At 37.0% G+C, this 18,420-nt stretch overlaps 1 protein-coding gene across 1 annotated transcript in view; it reads left to right on the top strand.

Annotated features, from left to right (window-relative positions):
- Positions 1-18,420, top strand: part of KIAA0825 (KIAA0825 ortholog) — a 212,225-nt gene that overhangs the window by 23,274 nt on the left and 170,531 nt on the right. The window contains exons 3-4 of the mRNA XM_088533752.1: positions 2,073-2,241; positions 6,545-7,214. Of these exons, the coding sequence (XP_088389878.1) occupies positions 2,073-2,241; positions 6,545-7,214 (839 nt within the window). The remainder of the gene's footprint in view (positions 1-2,072; positions 2,242-6,544; positions 7,215-18,420) is intronic.

Here is an 18,420-nt window from a genome sequence, read left to right as displayed (position 1 = left end):
TCTTCTTTGGGTGGTTGTTATTTACTACAGTTATTTTAAAGGTAAAGATATTTTAATTATTTGCACAAAGCTAAGCCTGTTAGAGGTGATAGGCATTGATTCATTGGTTGCATTCGCTGGATTTTAAAAATCATTTTATGAACTTAATTTAGTGTGATCATTCCATTCATTTTTACACTAGTTTTCTAAAATGTCAATTCAAATTAACAGCTCAGTTCCCAGAGCTGTGGTTTACACTGATTTGTTGTATCGCTGCTGATCAGAACGAGACAGTAAATAACTAATAAGAATTTAGGGTACACTGCATAACATCTGGACAAGAAAAAATATGAGTGACTCGACAAAGTAGAATCTAGTAGAAAAGCATACATATTTTTTTTCATGTACTGAAACATTGCTTCAGGTTGAAATAAGTGAAAAAAGTACAGTCAGTATGTGATGAGCAGAATGGCCTTTCAAAATTGATAATTGATTAGTAGTTTCTAGATTTCTATTTATATTCAGAGCAGATTAACTTTCTTATAGGAAGTGATGGAAAATGATTATTTCCATACAGAGGCAGTTTGTGTAAAACATATTATAAAATTATTCTGTTACATTTGAGTTTAATATATATATATATATATATAGCTTTCATCTGTTTCTGAAAGCTGAAGATTTTGTAACACTTAAACATTTTGTTTTCAAATTTTCTCTCCCCCTTTTTTTTCCTTCTTTCTTCTTTTTCTCCTCTTCCACTTCTCATTTCCTGTTCTCTTCTCATCTTGTCATCATCATCATCTTCTCATCTGCCCTTTTATTTCTCCAACTTTTACTAAAATTAGTTAAGTTTGGGAATGTTTGGGAATATTAGTTAAAGAAAGAAAAAGCATATTTCATCCTTACGTAATAGAAGTCCTAGTGAAAATGCAATAGGTAAGTTAGTCGTCTCTTGCATTATGAGAATGGCAGATAACATAGTCAGAAGTAAGTGACATGGAAATGCATATAAAGAGCTGAGTCTCATCTAGTTCTGTAAGTTTATAGTAAGCGAGAGAAGAAAAATTTGATTTGGGTTAAAGCTTGCATTGCCTTTTTAGCAGTAAGAACGTGAATGGAATAACTAACCTACAATAAAATAAAGATTCAGATAAAAGAATCACCTTTTACTCATCAAGTAAAAAGAAATCATATTATTATCTCATCATCTTATCAGCCTCATTTCTAGTTCTGCTTAAATTAAACCTAGATCTACCTAAATTTAGTCAACACTCTTTTTTTAACTAACTGAACTGTATAAAATATGGACTATTGCCCCCTTAAAAGCAATATTGGTTTTGAAAAAAAATCATAGATCAAGAAAATTTCTGTAGGAAATCGTATAAATTCCTTCTCGTTTTTTCTGCTTTGTTCTTTTCTTGTTAGTGTCCATAAAAGTACTTTTGCAACTGGAATTACAATAATTAGCATACCAGCTGCATATGATTTCACAGGATTATGATTAGCATTAACGAGCAGATAAGGTCCTTGAAAGCAAACTCTGTTTTCATTTCAATATTCTAATGACAAAAGCAGGAAAGAAAAAATCTACTTTCTCAGCAAACTGGCTCCAAAAGTCTTGTCAACATTTTTTGTCATGGGTCAATAAGTCTATAAGAAGTTGTTGTTATATGTTATAAAACAGCAACTGATTAATGAAGAAGCTGAATTGCACATTCACCTTTGAATATGGTAGTTCCGTTTATATTCTCTGCTTTACCTAATTAAGCACTGAGGACCAAGGTTTTTTGGTCTTGAATGATGTCTTCTTCACTATTCTATTATACTATTAAAAATACATATTTTAATATATGAATATTTGAAAAATGAAATACTTTTTCTTCTTACTATGATACAGTCTGTCCTGTAAGTTTATTGGAAATTTATAGGAAATCTATTGTAAATCTAGCTCAACTGTATTTAAGTGTTAGTCTTGCAGTTTCTATTTTGTGAGAGTAATTTAATCTATCGAATAGAAGAACTAGTTTTACACTAATTTGAAATAATTTTTCTCTTAAAAATATATAGAATATATAATTTTTTTTTTTTTTTAGTGTGGAACAGTGTCTTAAAGAGCTACAGTCAGAAATAAATGAAAAATGTACTGACGAACTACTACAAGACACAACTGACTGCCTTCAGTGGCTAAATAACTGCAATTTTAGTTCTCTCAAGCCTTCTACTACACACCATGGGGAGCTGCTGGAGTTCCTTAGGACCCTGGTAAAAATTGTTTACTAAAGACTTCTATTTGGGGGAAACTTTATTATGCTTATTATTTTGCTGTAAATTGGTATTCTTATTTTGACCTTCACTGAAATTAATATAGTTCAAAAATTTCAATATATGACTCAGTACAGTTTTTACTTTATGTCTGTAGCAGGTATTACTTGGGTTTACATTTCCCTGTAATCATGTCTGAAGTAGAACCAGAGGCTTTTTTGTATTGAGATGTTGGTAAAAATGTCTGAAGTTACTCTCTACACCAATTCTGATTGCTTCTGCTGATTCTTTTTTTGTATCAATATAAATTAAATGCATCTAATGTAGATAATTATATCTTATGCATTCTTTAAGCATTAACTTGTTATAAACTTTTTCTAAGTAGCTATGTGGGAACAACTTACAAATAGTACAAGAAGACGTAGCCAGAAATCAAACTGCACTTAAGTGAAAAAAAATCCCTTATTTTAGAAAGCATTTTCTTCCCAAATTTGTCTCAAAACTTGAGGCTTAGAATTTGTATCTGGAAGTGGAATTCTGTTAAACTGAATTGGATTGGATCCATAGATGAAGCATAATACCTCAATAAATGACAGATGGCTATTTTATATGGAAGCTGTGGGTATATGTGTCTGTATGATGTGTGTGAATGAATGTAAAAGTAAATAAGCATGAACTATATCCGATGGATAGGTATTATTAATGGTCACTTCCATTTCATGTTTTATTTGGAGGACACAAACATTTTTAGCCCAAAATTGACTATATTAGCAGAGTCATTCAAAAAAGCCATTCAAATAAGTGGGGTATTTTTTCCTTTGGGACTAGGTTTTGAGGAAAGCTAGGTTTTTTAACTCTTGGAAATGCCTATTGGCCTTCCAGTCACACTGGAATCCACTGGATACTTGCATGCGCCATAGCCCTGGTTAGCTTAAGTCGTGTCAAATTATAAAGTCATCTCTGCACATCGTCTTTACTTGGCCCTTTCATAAGAGGGCAGAGCAATGGTAACTACCTGTGTCCATTTCGCATGCTTGTCCTTCTCCTAGGTCTAGTCAAGCCGTGTACCGGAACACCAGGTGGCGGCATTTGTTTGTGGAACACCCAAATGCTGCCATATCAGGAATACTTGGGGTGTATCTCAGCCGGATGTGCCTGCTGCATCTGCTGCTCCCCAGGGGCATAGCAGTCCTGACTTCATGATGATCTGGCTTGTGGGCTGTAGAGGCGAGCAGAGCCTAGAGAATGGAGGAAATGGCAGAAGTGTGAAGCCTGGAAAGCTCAATTCTGCACAGCTGGTCAGGAGAACATCTGTAGAGCATGAGAAATGGGACTCTAGTGTGTCCGCACTCATGGCTTCTCATCAGACAATCCAGCCTGATTGTTGTGTAGATGGGATTGTAGATGAAAGGTACATATGTTAGCAGAGATGCTCCATCTACAGCAAATTATACTTGCACTAGATAATCCTTAACTCCATAAACAGTTCATCAGTAAATTATTCTCAGTAGTAGTGAGCATTAATGAGAACATTACAGCCTGACCTTTTTTAACTGCATATCTGCATCCATTGAATTTAATTAGTCAGTTGACTTAATTTCTCACTTGCAAGCTTTTAATTAAATAATTATGCAATACATTTTCAATAATAGTAACCTTCCATCTACTTTGGAACAATATCCCTATCCATTATTATACCTCATTATGCATGTTTATTTTGTTAGAGATTTTGTTTATCTTTTCAACGCCAGAACAATTTTAAAAAATAGTGCTAAGTACAGCATATTCCTTGCCAGAGGTGCTGCATTTAGCTGCATTATTAGCCTAGTATTCTCATGTATTTGTAAACTGTCTAGAAATCCTAAGAAGTTCTTCATGAAGCTTTCTGCTTCATGAAGCATCAAAAGGCATGATTTACATTTAGCAGTTTGACAGCTTTTAGAGTTCTCTTGCATGTTTGTTTATCTGTTTCAGAATAGAATATCTGAGCATAATTCATAAAAAATAATCCTTGAACTCGGAAGTTTACATGTTGAGACTTGGCACTTCTGTAGTGTAGTTATTGCTCATAATTTACAAACTGAGGCACACTATTGGAGCCACAAAACTTTCAAGAACACTATAGTAGTAAAAAAAGAAAAACAAGTCAACTTCATGCATATGCCTATAGCTATATGTGATACAAGATATTATCTATCTAGCCATAATTCTGTCATCACATACGAATGCTTTTATAGATTGTTACCTACTGGACTACTAATTTCCTCTCTGACTACCGTATGTGTGTCCTCTTCATAAGTCAAAAAAATTCATATGAAGCATCCTGAAATAAAGATGCAGAAAAGAAGAAATATAGCTAGCTAGCTAATTTTTAAGATTTTCCTTTCACGGAAGACAATCCTCTGTCTTCTGTTCAGAATTAGAAAATGTGGTGCTACTCTTACTTTTAAATTTGCTTCATGGAACACTCCAGGATAGAGGACAGTAGGAAGGATATTGTTCTGTTCCCTAAGTGTGCAATGGTTAAATAGTTTTTACTTTTCTAATATAAATTATATATTAAAAAAGATTGCTACAGAAGAAAGCTTGAACATTTTCTATTTTGTAATAGTTACAGTTCACATTTGATCCTTTTCTCTCTACCTTTCAAAATGAGGGGAGGAATTTAAAACTAGCAATTTCCTGCCAATACTTTACCTTAAATAAATCAGAAGTTCTATGGAGAAAAGGTGGCCGAACTAGCCTCGTTTTATGGGATGGAGTAAAGCTAGGATGTCAACACAGGGGTCTCGGACACTGCGGACACGATCAATGTGATCAAGTAGTGCCAGTTTATTCAGGGTTCCGATTGCGCTTACATGCAAGGCTTCCCCGAGCATGCGAGCGCTTCTTTACAATGATTGGTTAAGACCCCACGTCCATGCATCTAACTATGCAGTGTGATAGGCCAACTAGCAGTGTCCACGCGCCCTTACATTTAACGACCGTCCCCCTCTTCCTGTTTGTCTCAACTCTTTGACTCCTTATCTGATTCTCAGCAGAATTCCTTATCTTTTAGTCAACAGTCTTTTCATCCTTTTCAGCTAGGTGTGGCGCCTATCTGCCCTTTCATCTAGATCTGGCGCCCTTCTGCCCTTATCTGGCTTGCTCACAACAGGACCACTGGCCTTCAGAAATCCCACACTAGGAGACCCAGATAAAGGATATGAGTCATATCCTAGTGGTTTGCAATGATCATTTCTCGGTTGGAAGTCCTGAAAGAGAAGTGGTTGGGTGGGGAGAAAGTGAAAGATCCTAGGACTTGCCTACATGATGTATGAAGCCAGAGTCAATAGTGCAACCAGTTTTAGTTGGTTTTCTTGTGATTGTTTTTGGGAAATTTGTAGTGCAGCTCGGAGGACTGGGAGCAGTCTTTATAAGTAAAAGGCCAATGGGCCTAAGCTAAAGACAACCTTCAAAAAGAGAAATGTTGACAATGTGGGACATAGGTTTATGATAGACAAGAATGCTTCACTGACTGAGTAAATACATTTTGGTATCCCCAAAAGCACTGTATGCATCTGTGTGATTTCATCTGCTTGCTTAATAGGCTTCCTTCTTTTCTAACCCATATAGCTGTAAAGTATTTTGAGCCTGGTATTTTATTAATGTATAAGGCTGCCTCTAGGTTTGGAAGATGCATAGCTCCATACTGTTACGCCACATGTGACGTAAGTCTTAACATGTTTTTGATTTTAGTTCTTTGAAGGACCTGGACATTTTTTTTTTATTATTATTAAACAGCCTTTTTACTGGTCACCTGGTGAATCACTACACTGAAAGCAACAAGGCATACTTTTCTAAATTTCTTTCTTGCTTATATGAGCAAAATCTGTCACTTTCCTTGTAAATCCTAAGTAATCTAGTAATCTTTCATGTTATTTTCTTTCCAAGATGCCATGGATTCCAGTAGATAGGCTTCATCATCTGCTAAGGCTTATCAAATGAACTGTGGTTGTTTCTGGCTTTCCCATGAACTGCAGATTAGAATTGACTGAGAAAAGAGGTTAAAGATATAAGAAAGATGGGAAAAGAAATGTGAGTTTATTGGAGCTGGTGGACAAGGAGATGGACTGGGGCATAAATCCTTGGGGAAAAAAGCCTTTGTTAGTTTTGTTCTTTATGAAGCTATTTTTTCAGTCTCTTATTTGCTCATAAGACAATTAGCAGTTGAAGTAATTAGTACCGGTATACAAAATTTTTAAATTTATTAACCCATGTTTAGAAAACATTATTAAAATATTCTCTCATTTGCCTTTATTAGCAAACCTTGCTCACAAATGAACAAAATCAAGAAGAAATGATACTTCACTTCCTTGTGGATCTCTCTAGTCAATGTGGTGTCTCATTTCCCTGTACTCCAAGTGGGACATCTTTTGAGTTTGCATCTTCTCTTCATGCCCTTGAGGATAATTCAACCATGGATGTTACATCTCTTTGGGACGATGTACGATTACATCTTCGGCGATTTTTAGTTAATAGACTGCAAAGTCAAAGTCAAGAAGAAAGTAATGCTTTACAACAACAAATGCAGTTTAAAACACAGTGCATACAGCAGCTTTTGTTTCTTTATCCTGAATCAGAAGTCCTAAGCAGATATCAAAATATGCAGAATAAGCTGGTCAGTGATCTTCTACAGAACTGTCTTCTGTCTAGCTGTGGTGAGACAAATTTTGATAAGGTGGTTCATGGTTACCAAAGTTCCATTCCTACATTGTGCACAATGATAAAAGAGGATTTGTATATACTAAGTGGAGCTATTGATCCTTCCTCATCATTGAAGTTTATTAATGAAACTTATCTTGATACCATCACTGAAGAAATGACAGTTCTTCTTGAAAGGCTTTGCGAGCTGCAGTTCAAGGAAAATGCTCTACCTATAGTTAAGACAAGCAAGATTTCAAAGAAGCATAGAGGAACAGTTCATGCTGTGGGTTAGTAGCCTTATTTTATGTTCATTTAGCCTTTTTTATGTTAATTTTGGTTAGATATTTTCATATTTAGTTATACTGCTTTTTGTCAGTATACCTGATTATTTCCTGTGGAGACTGAGATTATTAATTAATTTCATATTTTAACTGTATTACTGCAGTTGAGTTATGGACCATGCTAGAATTGTGGTGAAAAATGTTTTTAACAAAGGGAAACTATCCTATGCTCATAAATGTACAAACTCTGTTATATTTCACTAGATAGTATTGTCATGTTATAATCATATTTTTTTCAGTCTAGCTTATTCCACCTGCTGATATATGTAGTAGGCTTCTATTGATGAAAGCTTGTGAGGCTACTCCCCACACTTGTCAATTGACAGAAAGTTAAATGAGATGATTGCGTGGCTGTGTAACTGTCATAATGTGACCATCGTATAAACAGTGACTCATACATCAGAGTTAGTCCAGAAAGATTACTATGCATTTCGTAATTTAAAAAAAGAATAAAAAAGAAAAAAAAAACTATTCTAGTACTAAACTACAAGAGTTTACAGTTTAGAGTTAATGCTAACAGATCATTTCATGTTTTTCTAAAGAAATTTAAGGTATCAAAGCAATTCAATATTAAAAAGATATTTTCTGTACTTTCTTTTTCCTGTTGTTGAATATGACATGCTAATTTCCAAAAGAAAACATGCAGAATAGAAACTTTCACAGCCTAACTGCATGATTATACTTAACTGCTTTTCCAATGCGAAGTTTTGAGCACTGCTCTGTGCAAGAGTTGTTTGTTTAAAATATACCCTTCCCTAAAGGTGAAGTAGTTTGCAGACAGAAAGCTTTAGAAGTTTAGAAGCATGTGGAAGATATAGAAACAGAGGGAGGATATTTGGATAATACAGCATACAAATAGGATGAATAAGGTAATTTTTTGCCAGGCAAATAGCCTAGAGGCAGAAGAAATTTATATTCTCCTGAGTTCTAAAAGTTGGTCTACAAGTTCGTGTACGTCATCTAGAAATTCTGCTGTAAGAAATGCAAAAGTAATCCTTCAAGAGGAGCTGAAAGATGGAGGAATATGGAACATATGGAAGACAAAGTAAGTGAAAAGGCATACAGACAGAGTGAAAAGGTGACAAGTGGAAAAGCTGATATAATTAGTGGAATGCAATGTTGTTGGGAAATGAGAAGATTATAAGTAGTTTCAGAGCAATGTTGAATTATGGAATGGGTGACGAGAAGTGTGTCTTTGAGTTAGATAGCAAGAGGGGAGCCAGTGAAAGGATTCAAGTACAAATTATCTAAGCAAAGTGACTAGCAAGATAACTTAAAATTCATAATTTATGTTTTCTTTCAGTCTGAAGTAGCTCACAAATATGAGAAGGTTCAATTATCTATGAACATGTAAGACATGGATGTTAAAGAGACCGTAAGGCTTGTTCTCTAAGTACACACACATTAACTATATTATGAAGGAAAAGAATAATCATTCATTATACTAAGATATTCGTTTGCTTTGCTTAAATTTTCTTTGCCACCAGATGTTTCTTTACATGTTTTTGTGCTAGCACGTTTATCAGGACAGATTTTCAGCGCATGCTTCTATTACAAATTCAAAAAAACAAAAACAGTTGAAAAATATACAAAGCAAATCTTAGGAGCTGCTTGTAACTTTTAGGATGGTTTTTATAACTAGTTTCAAACTCTCTATTTATAAATCCCCCAATTTCAGATGCCGCAACTGTCCGTCTAGCACCTGTAAAATTAATTTAGAAGTGTGGCTTGTTACTACAATATGAGCTTCAAAATGGCTTTCTTCGCAATGGCTGTCACGTTTGTGTCTTCATCTACTCACTGTGTAATACCTCATGTTACTGTGTTTCACTAGGTTGCATGGGAGGCCTGCATGACTCACCTGCAATCTCTGGCACTAGTTTTCCGCAGAGTCAAGCTGCTGCAGAAAGTCTGAGTTTGTAGACTGAAGGCAGCCAAACACTTAATTGGTAACAGTGGAGCCAGAAGTCAGTAAAATGCTAGAGGAAAGCTGTAAAGTTACATAGGATATTTTTGTTTGTTTTTTTGCCAAGTCATAGCCTATAATGTTGGAAGCTATAAATCAAATCAACTGAAATTTATACTTCATATCATTACAAAAATATATATTTTTTGAACAGATAGTTGAATGTGAGTCTACAGGTGATGACTTTTTTTCTGAAAAGGGAGTTCTCTGTTCTGAATTGTTTGGATGTACTACATTTATACTACAGTAAAATGGGAAAAGGCACTTTTCTCTTGGAATCAAAGAGTTCCCAAGGGACTTCACCATGAAATAACAATTCTGGAAAAAGTTTCTACAGAATAACTATTCTGGGAGATTTGTAACCGTACACAAGCTCAAGTAGCTTTTTCAGCTTGGAACTCTTATTAAATGCTGAAAAGATCCAGGATACCTTTGCTGCACTCCCCTAGCTGAGAGTGAATTTCTGTATTTATACATAGGTTAAGTTAAAACACAGCTTTAATTGTTTGGCTTGACAGTGATGTTCAGTTTGCTATGGAAAGACTCTGGTTGGTAAGAAAAGGTAGGCATGTTGTGGGGGTAGGAGAGAGGGGAGAAAAAGATTTTTTTTTTCTTAGCTGAAAGACTTTTTTTTTCTGTTGTCTTTGCTTCTGGGAGCCACCAAACCAGCACATTTCAAACCAAAAAATAAATTAATCAAGACATTCAGTGGGGACTGTTATCCCATAGGTGAAAAAAAAAATATTTACTAAGTCTGCCATCAGGGAAATGTGATTTTTTTTTCATAAGACCTACTATAATTGATCCTACTGTATAGGGGATGAAAAAATAACAGGATATAGTGCTAAATGCTAGAACCTTGAAAAATTTTATCCGGATGACCTACTTATGTGTAGGCAATTAAAGGCAGTTTATGACAAGCTTTAAGAGATTTGTAAATCTTTAAAATATTTCCTATATAAATATACTTATGAAATAAGATATCATCAAGTATGTTTTTATCTTTGATTAGAACAGCTATTTGCAAAGTACTATAGTTAGATTGTATCTATTTATCTGGATGGAGGATGAGCGTATTTGAGAGAGCTGCTTGCAGAATGGTATATGAAAAAGACACTTCAATTGCCAACTATAGTGGAGGCAGGTGCCTCTGTGTTATAACTTGATCCGATTCCCAGTTAAATTTTTACCTTTGTCACTGGAGGTTTCAGGCAGTTGTATTTGGGTTAAATTATTTTAAGTATTTTAGGCAGCTTGGATCTGCCTTATTTCTTTGTGTATTCAGCAAGATATCAATGTTTCTAGTATGTTAGAATAATACCAAAGGAAGGATTATTTTCCCCAAAAATGTTTTTGCTTACATTTTGTAAAAATACTGTTTCAGCCTTTCTATCATATTAATCATATATTTCTCTCAAAAGCTGATAAAATGTTACAGTATTTCAAGAAATACTAAAATTATTACATATTTATTAACATATTTAGCAGGTAATGAATCATGCAGACAGTTGTTTTTTTCAGGTTATCCCATGTGATTTTTTTTGCTTCTATTTCCGCTGTGATATTTCTCAGAAATTACTTGCATCAAGTCTATTGAATGTGGATTGTACTTTTGCCTTTTGAACCATTTCTGTATTCCTTTGTTTACAGAAATGTTAAGCTAGTTTAATCAGGCGTCACTGATTTGTCTTAATCCTTTATCCCTTTTAGATGAAGAAATAGCTCTCTTACAGTTGATAAGGCAGCAGGTAAAGAAACTTAAAAGCCATGAAATTATACAAATTTTATGTATTAGTGAAAATTTTCCTTTCATTTTATTTATATAACTAGAGAGAGAGAAAATATATACACACATGCACACTTATTAGCCTATTTATTAATTTCCTTTGGATGTGATGAAGAAGTTTGGAGTAGTATGTATAATTTCAGTATGCTCACTGACTTGCATTATTTTCATTTAGTAACAAACTTTCTGGAGACCCTCAAACAGAATGGGAACTCCAATCTAGTAACATTTACCCTTATAAGGAAATAGAAATGTGTATACTTATATTTTAATTCTTAAATGTGGTTCTCTTACAAAGCATGATGGAAAACCTTTGTTTATCAGTAGCAGGTTATTTTTAAGACTATATTATTGCAAAGTTGAGGTCAATTGAAGTGATAATTTCCAGATTCCAGCCTGTATTCGTTTTAGTGGATTTTTGTCACAGAGTAATTCACTCACTTCATTGGCATAGTTTAATATTCAATTTTTACACTTTCCCCCCAATATACAAAGCTGTTTTCTTTCTTCAAACTTTGACCAACTTCCATGTTCTTCTAAAAATACATTCAAATGCATTTCAGTTGTTATTATCCTTTTTATTTATTTGCTTTAAATATTCATGATTTCCTAAGGAGTATGTTGTTTTCATGGAATGTATAATCTGAAAATGGTGAATATCTGAGCTTGAATAGGCTTGAATAATAAGTATGTTAGGTCTCCTCTGTTTAGAGGAGCTGGATTTGTACAGTGGAGTTGAGAGAAAGAGAAACAAACTTTGGGGTAGCTTCTTGAAATGAAGGCAACTTTGGGGGATTATGTGTAAAGACTTGGTGAAGAAAAATCTATTTTAAGGTCACTCATCTTTACTCTTCCTCAACAGTTCAGTCTTTTGCCTAGGTTAAAAATGAGTTCCTTTTTTTTTTCTTTTTGCCCTTTTCACTATGAGAAATCTCATTTCTCCTTTAAATTCCTATTCACATAGCTTTGCTTTCCTTAGCTTATCATTTCCTCCCTTTGAAATGAAGGACTTTAGTTTTACACTTGCTTTTATCTTTCCATTTAATTTAAATTCAGTTAGTTCGTGATCTCTTGAGCCATGATTATTGCCTACAACCAATCTCCTATGATCTTCTTCTTATCTGTCAAAAATATGCCTAAAATAGCAGTGTTGCCTGCTGATTTAGTGACCGTGTGATGATAAACAGTTATTCATACTTGGGAATAATTAGAACTCATTCATTTTAGTATAATTTATTTTCCAGTTTGTATCTGGAAAGTAAAGAATTGCAGATTGGGATTCATGTGATTAATATTTATGCCTTTGCACCTATGGTGAGATTTCTGTCCATATTCAGATTTATAACAGATAATTATAAATCTTTATGTTGTAGTTAAAACTGCTATTCCCTCATCTTCTCTTATCTGATATCCATTGTTAAAAATGGGATTTAAAGAAGTGTTAAGAGGAAGAAGAAAGGTATAGGAATTACTTCATTTGACACTGTTTTGTGTCAGAAAGTGCTGTTGCATCTTTCTGAAGTGCTGGTAGGACAGGCTAGTATAAAGTGGCCCATATGGATTACAGATTGTAATATCCTGTTTCACATCCTGGATATTCCCCAGATCCTTGCATTAATACAAGCAAGTGTTCAGTTATATCTGTAACGTGTTGCTAAGGATCAAGTATTTTAGAAGTTGAAAACTTTAAAAATAGATGAAAGATAATATTAAAGATAAAAACCCAAAAAGGTGACATGTACAAAGACAAAAATAAATAAAGAATAACAGATACTGGAACTTCTGCCTGCTGGCTACCTTGCACTTCCACCGCTTTTTAATTTTTTTTTTTCTAAGCAGCTCCACCAAACCCTGCTTAGCTTATCTCCATGGGCCTATGGTTTGTATTTGTAGAACAATAGTAGCTTATATGTTTCAATTTGGGTAAGGATTAGAGGGCAGGCTAATGTGGGAGACACTGTGGTGGGTGTCTGCTACAGGCCACCTGACCAGGACGAGGAGGTTGATGAGGCCTTCTATAGGCAGCTGGATGTTGCCTCACGGTCACAGGCCCTGGTTCTCATGGGGGACTTCAACTACCCCGACATCAACTGGGAGGACAACACAGCCAGGCATAAGCAGTCCTGGAGGTTCCTGCAGAGCGTCGACGATAACTTTTTGACGCAGGTTGTGGAGGAGCCGACGAGGAGAGGTGGGCTACTGGACCTCGTGCTATCAAATAGGGAGGGCCTAGTAGGAGATGTTAAGGTGGGGGGTAGCCTCGGCTGCAGTGACCATGAGTTGGTGGAGTTCAGGATTCAACGAGGAGGAGGCAGGGCTGTAAGTAGCCTTGCGACGATGGACTTCAGGAGGGCCAACTTTAGCCTCTTCAGAGACCTCCTCAGAAGAATCCCATGGGCTAGAGCTCTAGAAGGAAGGGGGGCCCAAGAGAGCTGGTTAGTTTTCAAGCGGCACTTCCTCCACGTCCAGCAACAGTGCATCCCTGTGTGTAGGAAGGCAGGCAGAGGGGGCAGGCGACCTGCGTGGATGAGCCGGGAGCTTGTGGCAATGCTCAAGCAGAAGGCAGCGGTATACAAAAGGTGGAAAAAAGGACAGGTCCCCTGGGAGAAATACAGGAACGTAGTCAGGGAGTGCAGAGATGCGACAAGGAAAGCTAAGGCACGTCTGGAAGGCAAGCTGGCAAGGGACGTTAAAAATAACAAAAAAAATTTCTTCAAATCCATTAACAGCAAAAGGAAGATCAGGGAAAACGTGGGTCCGCTGGAGGACGGGATGGGCACCTTGGTTACAAATAACACAGAAAAAGCAGAGTTGCTCAATGCCTTCTTTGCTTCGGTGTTTACCAAGGGCAGCCCTTTAGAGCCCCAGGCCCTAGAGGCAAGAGAAGAAGCTGGTGGAGAGGAAGACTTGCCCTGGGTAGAGGAAGATTGGGTCAGAGAGCACCTAAGGAACCTCGATACCCACAAATCCATGGGCCGTGATGGGATGCACCCCAGAGTGCTGCGGGAGCTGGCAGATGCCATAGCTAAGCCGCTCTCCATCATCTTTGAAAGATCCTGGAGAACGGGGGAGGTGCCAGAGGACTGGAAGAAGGCCAATGTCACGCCAGTCTTCAAAAAAGGCAAGAAGGAGGACCCAGGCAACTACAGGCCAGTCAGCCTCACCTCCGTCCCCGGAAAAGTGATGGAACGGCTCATACTGGCCGTTGTCTCCAGGCACATGGAGGACAAGAAGGTGCTCAAGAGTAGTCAGCATGGATTCACCAAGGGGAAATCTTGCCTGACTAACCTGATAGCCTTCTATGATGAAATGACCGGCTGGATAGACGAGGGGAGAGCGGTGGATGTCGTCTATCTCGACTTCACCAAGGCTTTTGACACCGTCCCTCACAACATCCTCCTGGGCAAGCTCTGGAAGTGTGGGATAGATGAGTGGACAGTGAGATGGATTAGGAACTGGCTGGATGGCAGGGCCCAGAGAGTGGTGATCAGCGGTGCAGAGTCTAGTTGGAGGCCTGTGGCTAATGGGGTCCCCCAGGGGTCAGTCCTTGGTCCAGTCCTGTTCAATTTATTCATCAATGACCTGGATGAAGGCACAGAGTGCTCCCTCAGCAAGTTTGCTGATGATACCAAACTGGGAGGAGTAGCCGATACCCCAGAGGGCTGTGCTGCCATCCAGAGGGACCTGGACAGACTGGACAACTGGGCAGTGAAAAACCTCATGAAATTCAACAAGGCCAAGTGCAAGGTCCTGCACCTGGGGAGGAATAACCCCAGACACCAGTACAGGCTGGGGACCGACCTTCTGGAGAGCAGCTCTGCGGAGAAAGACCTGGGTGTCATGGTGGATGATAAGTTGACCATGAGGCAGCAGTGTGCCCTCGTGGCCAAGAAGGCCAATGGAATCCTGGGGTGCATTAAGAAGAGCATCTCCAGCAGGTCGAGGGAGGTGATCCTGCCCCTCTACTCAGCCCTGGTGAGGCCGCATCTGGAGTATTGTGTCCAGTTCTGGGCTCCACAGTACAAGAGGGATGTGGAGCTGCTGGAGAGAGTCCAGCGCAGGGCCACAAGGATGATCAGGGGCCTGGAACATCTGCCCTATGAGGAGAGGCTGAGGGAGCTGGGCCTGTTCAGCCTGGAGAAGAGAAGGCTGAGAGGGGATCTAATCAGTGTATATAAATACCTCAAGGGAGGGAGTGCAGAGGACGGTCGTGGTCTCTTTTCAGTGGTGGCCACTGATAGGACTAGAGGAAATGGCCGGAAACTGAAACATCAAAAATTCCATAGGAACTTAAGGAAAAATTTCTTACCAGTGAGGGTGACAGAGCACTGGAACAGGCTGCTCAGAGAGGTTGTAGAGTCTCCTTCTCTGGAGATCTTCAAAACCCGCTTGGATGCAGTCCTGTGCCACGTGCTCTAGGTGTCCCTGCGTATGCAGGGGGGTTGGACTAGATGATCTCTAGAGGTCCCTTCCAACCCTAAGCATTCTATGATTCTATGATTCTATGAATTATATTTATGCCCACTGGGCATCCCCTTCAGAATGTGGTTCTCCTTTTATGCTCTCTCTGTCACTCTGCAGAGTACATCATAAAATAACTTTTATAGGAACAGGACTTTAGGGGTCTGTGTGAAGCAAGACGTGAGGCAGTTGCTGGAAAGAAGGGGTCCTGTATGCAAATAAACCTTAAATTACTGATTCCTTGGGCTGTGAGACATGGTGTGTTCTTCCCAATGTCCTATGGTTTCTATGGGTGAAAGATGAGGGGAGAAACACCTGTCAGTTAAGACTCAAAGCACATCTACCTTATACGTTCAGATAAAATTTACAGAAAACATGAGGATAACAGTGAAATTTGCATATGGTCCTACTTAGAGAATGAGTAAAAATTCGGAAGTCTTCATTAGGTTTTGGGTTTTTTTTTTTTTAACTTTAGAAATACTGGACAAGGAATCCCTAATTTTATATTATGAACCAATCAATACTGAGATATGCAACAAATATGCCATATATTTTTAAAAATAAATTGAATGGTGTTGGTAGGAATTTTTAATAGAAAGCTGTAATAGAAAAACTGGACACACAGGTATGATGCAGGTTTCTGCAGTTGTCTTTGTTCCTTGGGAAACCTATAAAAATTTTGACAGCCAAAACAAGATCCTATTACTCAGGGGAAACAAAATAAATGTCTTTGCATTTAATATAGGAAATAATGTGTTTCATAGCCTCTTTGTCACATATTATTCATTTCTTATCCTGGCAAGTATTTATCTTTGATTTCTACTGCACAATTATATTAAATGGAAATATGAGTAGTATTAGAGAGAAAATAAAACCATCTGTTTGATCATACAGAGCTGAAGTTCTAACAAAAATAAAAATAAATAAATAAATAAAAGAGAGACACTCTTTTAAAGGCCACATGAACATAATACCCTAGGACCGCAAATGTGTTTCTAGTGGCAGAATGACATTTTCGTAAAGATTACAAAAGCATTAAGCTTGTTACTTTTTAAGCTTTTTAGTAGGGGGTAAGATAACAGAATCCAAGTTACTGAAATGTCAATTGAACTGACAGAATTTCAAAGCTGATAGCATGTCTAAATACCTTCCTTCTTTTTAGAGTTGTTGCTTGAATTCGTTTATTAAGCCCGTATTATGAAGACTGACAGTGAAATCGCATTATTGACTCCTGTCATTTTGAAATGATGCTCGTTTCAGGACTTTATTATCAAATTGTTTGGTTTACTTAGCAAGATAAATAAACACTCACTTTACTTTTCAAATTATTTATATATTTATAAACATGAAATTATTGATGCTCTTTTGGGGTTATGTTTTGTTAGACTACTGTCTTCTGATGAAGTTATTTCATTTCACCTTTGCCATGCATTCTTTTTCTCCTTTGTGTTGAAGTTGAGACGGGCATAATTCCAATAATGGTGTATTTCTTGCTTTCAAAATGTCCACAATTAGCAAACACCAACTAATTATCTTCCTTTTTGCTTTCTCAGCACACCTGGGTGTTCTTCCTCAGCATGAAGAGAGCATTTAACTCACCATGCCCGCTAATTATTGCATTCCCCTCCCAAGTTTAAAAGATGAAAGTGATTTGCTCTCCAGTCTGATATTTTGTGAGTGGTCAGAGGGCAGTTTGAGATTTATATACTGTAGTTCTCTAATAATAAGAAGAAAAATGACAAAGAATTTGACAGAGAATTGTTAAGTTAGGTTCTCTTTCCCTTCACAATATATGGCTGCATGAAGAAAAGTATATACAACAATGGCTAATAAGAGGAGACTTCAAAAATGTCTTCTAAAAAGGCTCCTGCAGTATTGATTGAAAAGAAAATTATTATGGGAGTCTTTTCAACATATATGTCTACCACCACCAGCACAAGTTAATTAGGTAATCCTGGCTGTGATTTATGTCAAGATAGAGACTTTTTTTTGTCCTAAAATGCATATTCAGAGAGCTAATATAACTTTAAATGAGGCAAAATTATTTTAGTCACAATAGTTTGTTTCGCAAAAACTCACATCTGTTTAAATTGGGGGTGTGTCATATATGCTCTATAAGAACATGCATATATTTTTCACAGTGACTTGGGTTTAAAAATTTAAAACAAAAAATAGAAAACTCCCTCTTCAGTCAAGGAGCTGCCACATCTAGTGAATTATTAAAAAGCATAAAGCTTTAGGTATTTTTAAAACACTTTTTGTTACATTAGCTGAATATAGCAAGGCAATGAAGATTTCTTCTTTTCTGATTTACAGAGAGTAAGGATTGTTATAATAAAACTTATTCCATTCAAAATTTAGCAGCTAATGCCTCCAAAGATTTTGAGTTCCATTTAGTACCATTTTAGTACTATTGGAGATTGTGCAGAATTTGATCAGTTGTGGATCTCTAAAAAAGAGCTTCATTTTCTTCAATAGGTTAATCCATGGATCATCCTGAGGCTAAGATCCAGATGTTTGTGTCTGAGTGCAAGGAATGGGATGACATACTGACCTGCTGTTTGTGTGCTAGAGAAGTGCAGCAATTTCTGCATTGTCACACCGGACTGTCAGCTCATGTGAAAAGAGATGTTTTTAGAGTGTAGTATCAGCTCCATGGGCAGGAACTTACACACGTACATCTGTTCTGACATATGATATATTCTTTATTTGCAACGAGGATCATGTTCTAGTCTCTCTGAATATTTGTTAAAAGGTTATGAATTTCCAAGCTTACCTCTCTACAAGTTCTTAAATGGCAATGTCTGCCCTTTTTTTCTGCACAACAAAACTTATTTCTAATTAATTTTTATATTCCCTGGAAAAAATTCATGAGACCTTGGTGGTGATTTTGCCTAACTAGTGTTTTGAAATATCCAGAGGAAGAAAGCAGAAATAGA

This window comes from Tinamus guttatus, unplaced genomic scaffold (genome assembly GCF_059628265.1).
Source record: "Tinamus guttatus ecotype Peru unplaced genomic scaffold, ASM5962826v1 Tinamus_guttatus_pri_ptg000517l, whole genome shotgun sequence".
Taxonomy (NCBI): Eukaryota; Metazoa; Chordata; class Aves; order Tinamiformes; family Tinamidae; genus Tinamus; species Tinamus guttatus.
The sequence above is the reverse complement of the archived record's forward strand: the minus strand, read 5'-3'. Positions and strand labels throughout refer to the sequence as shown.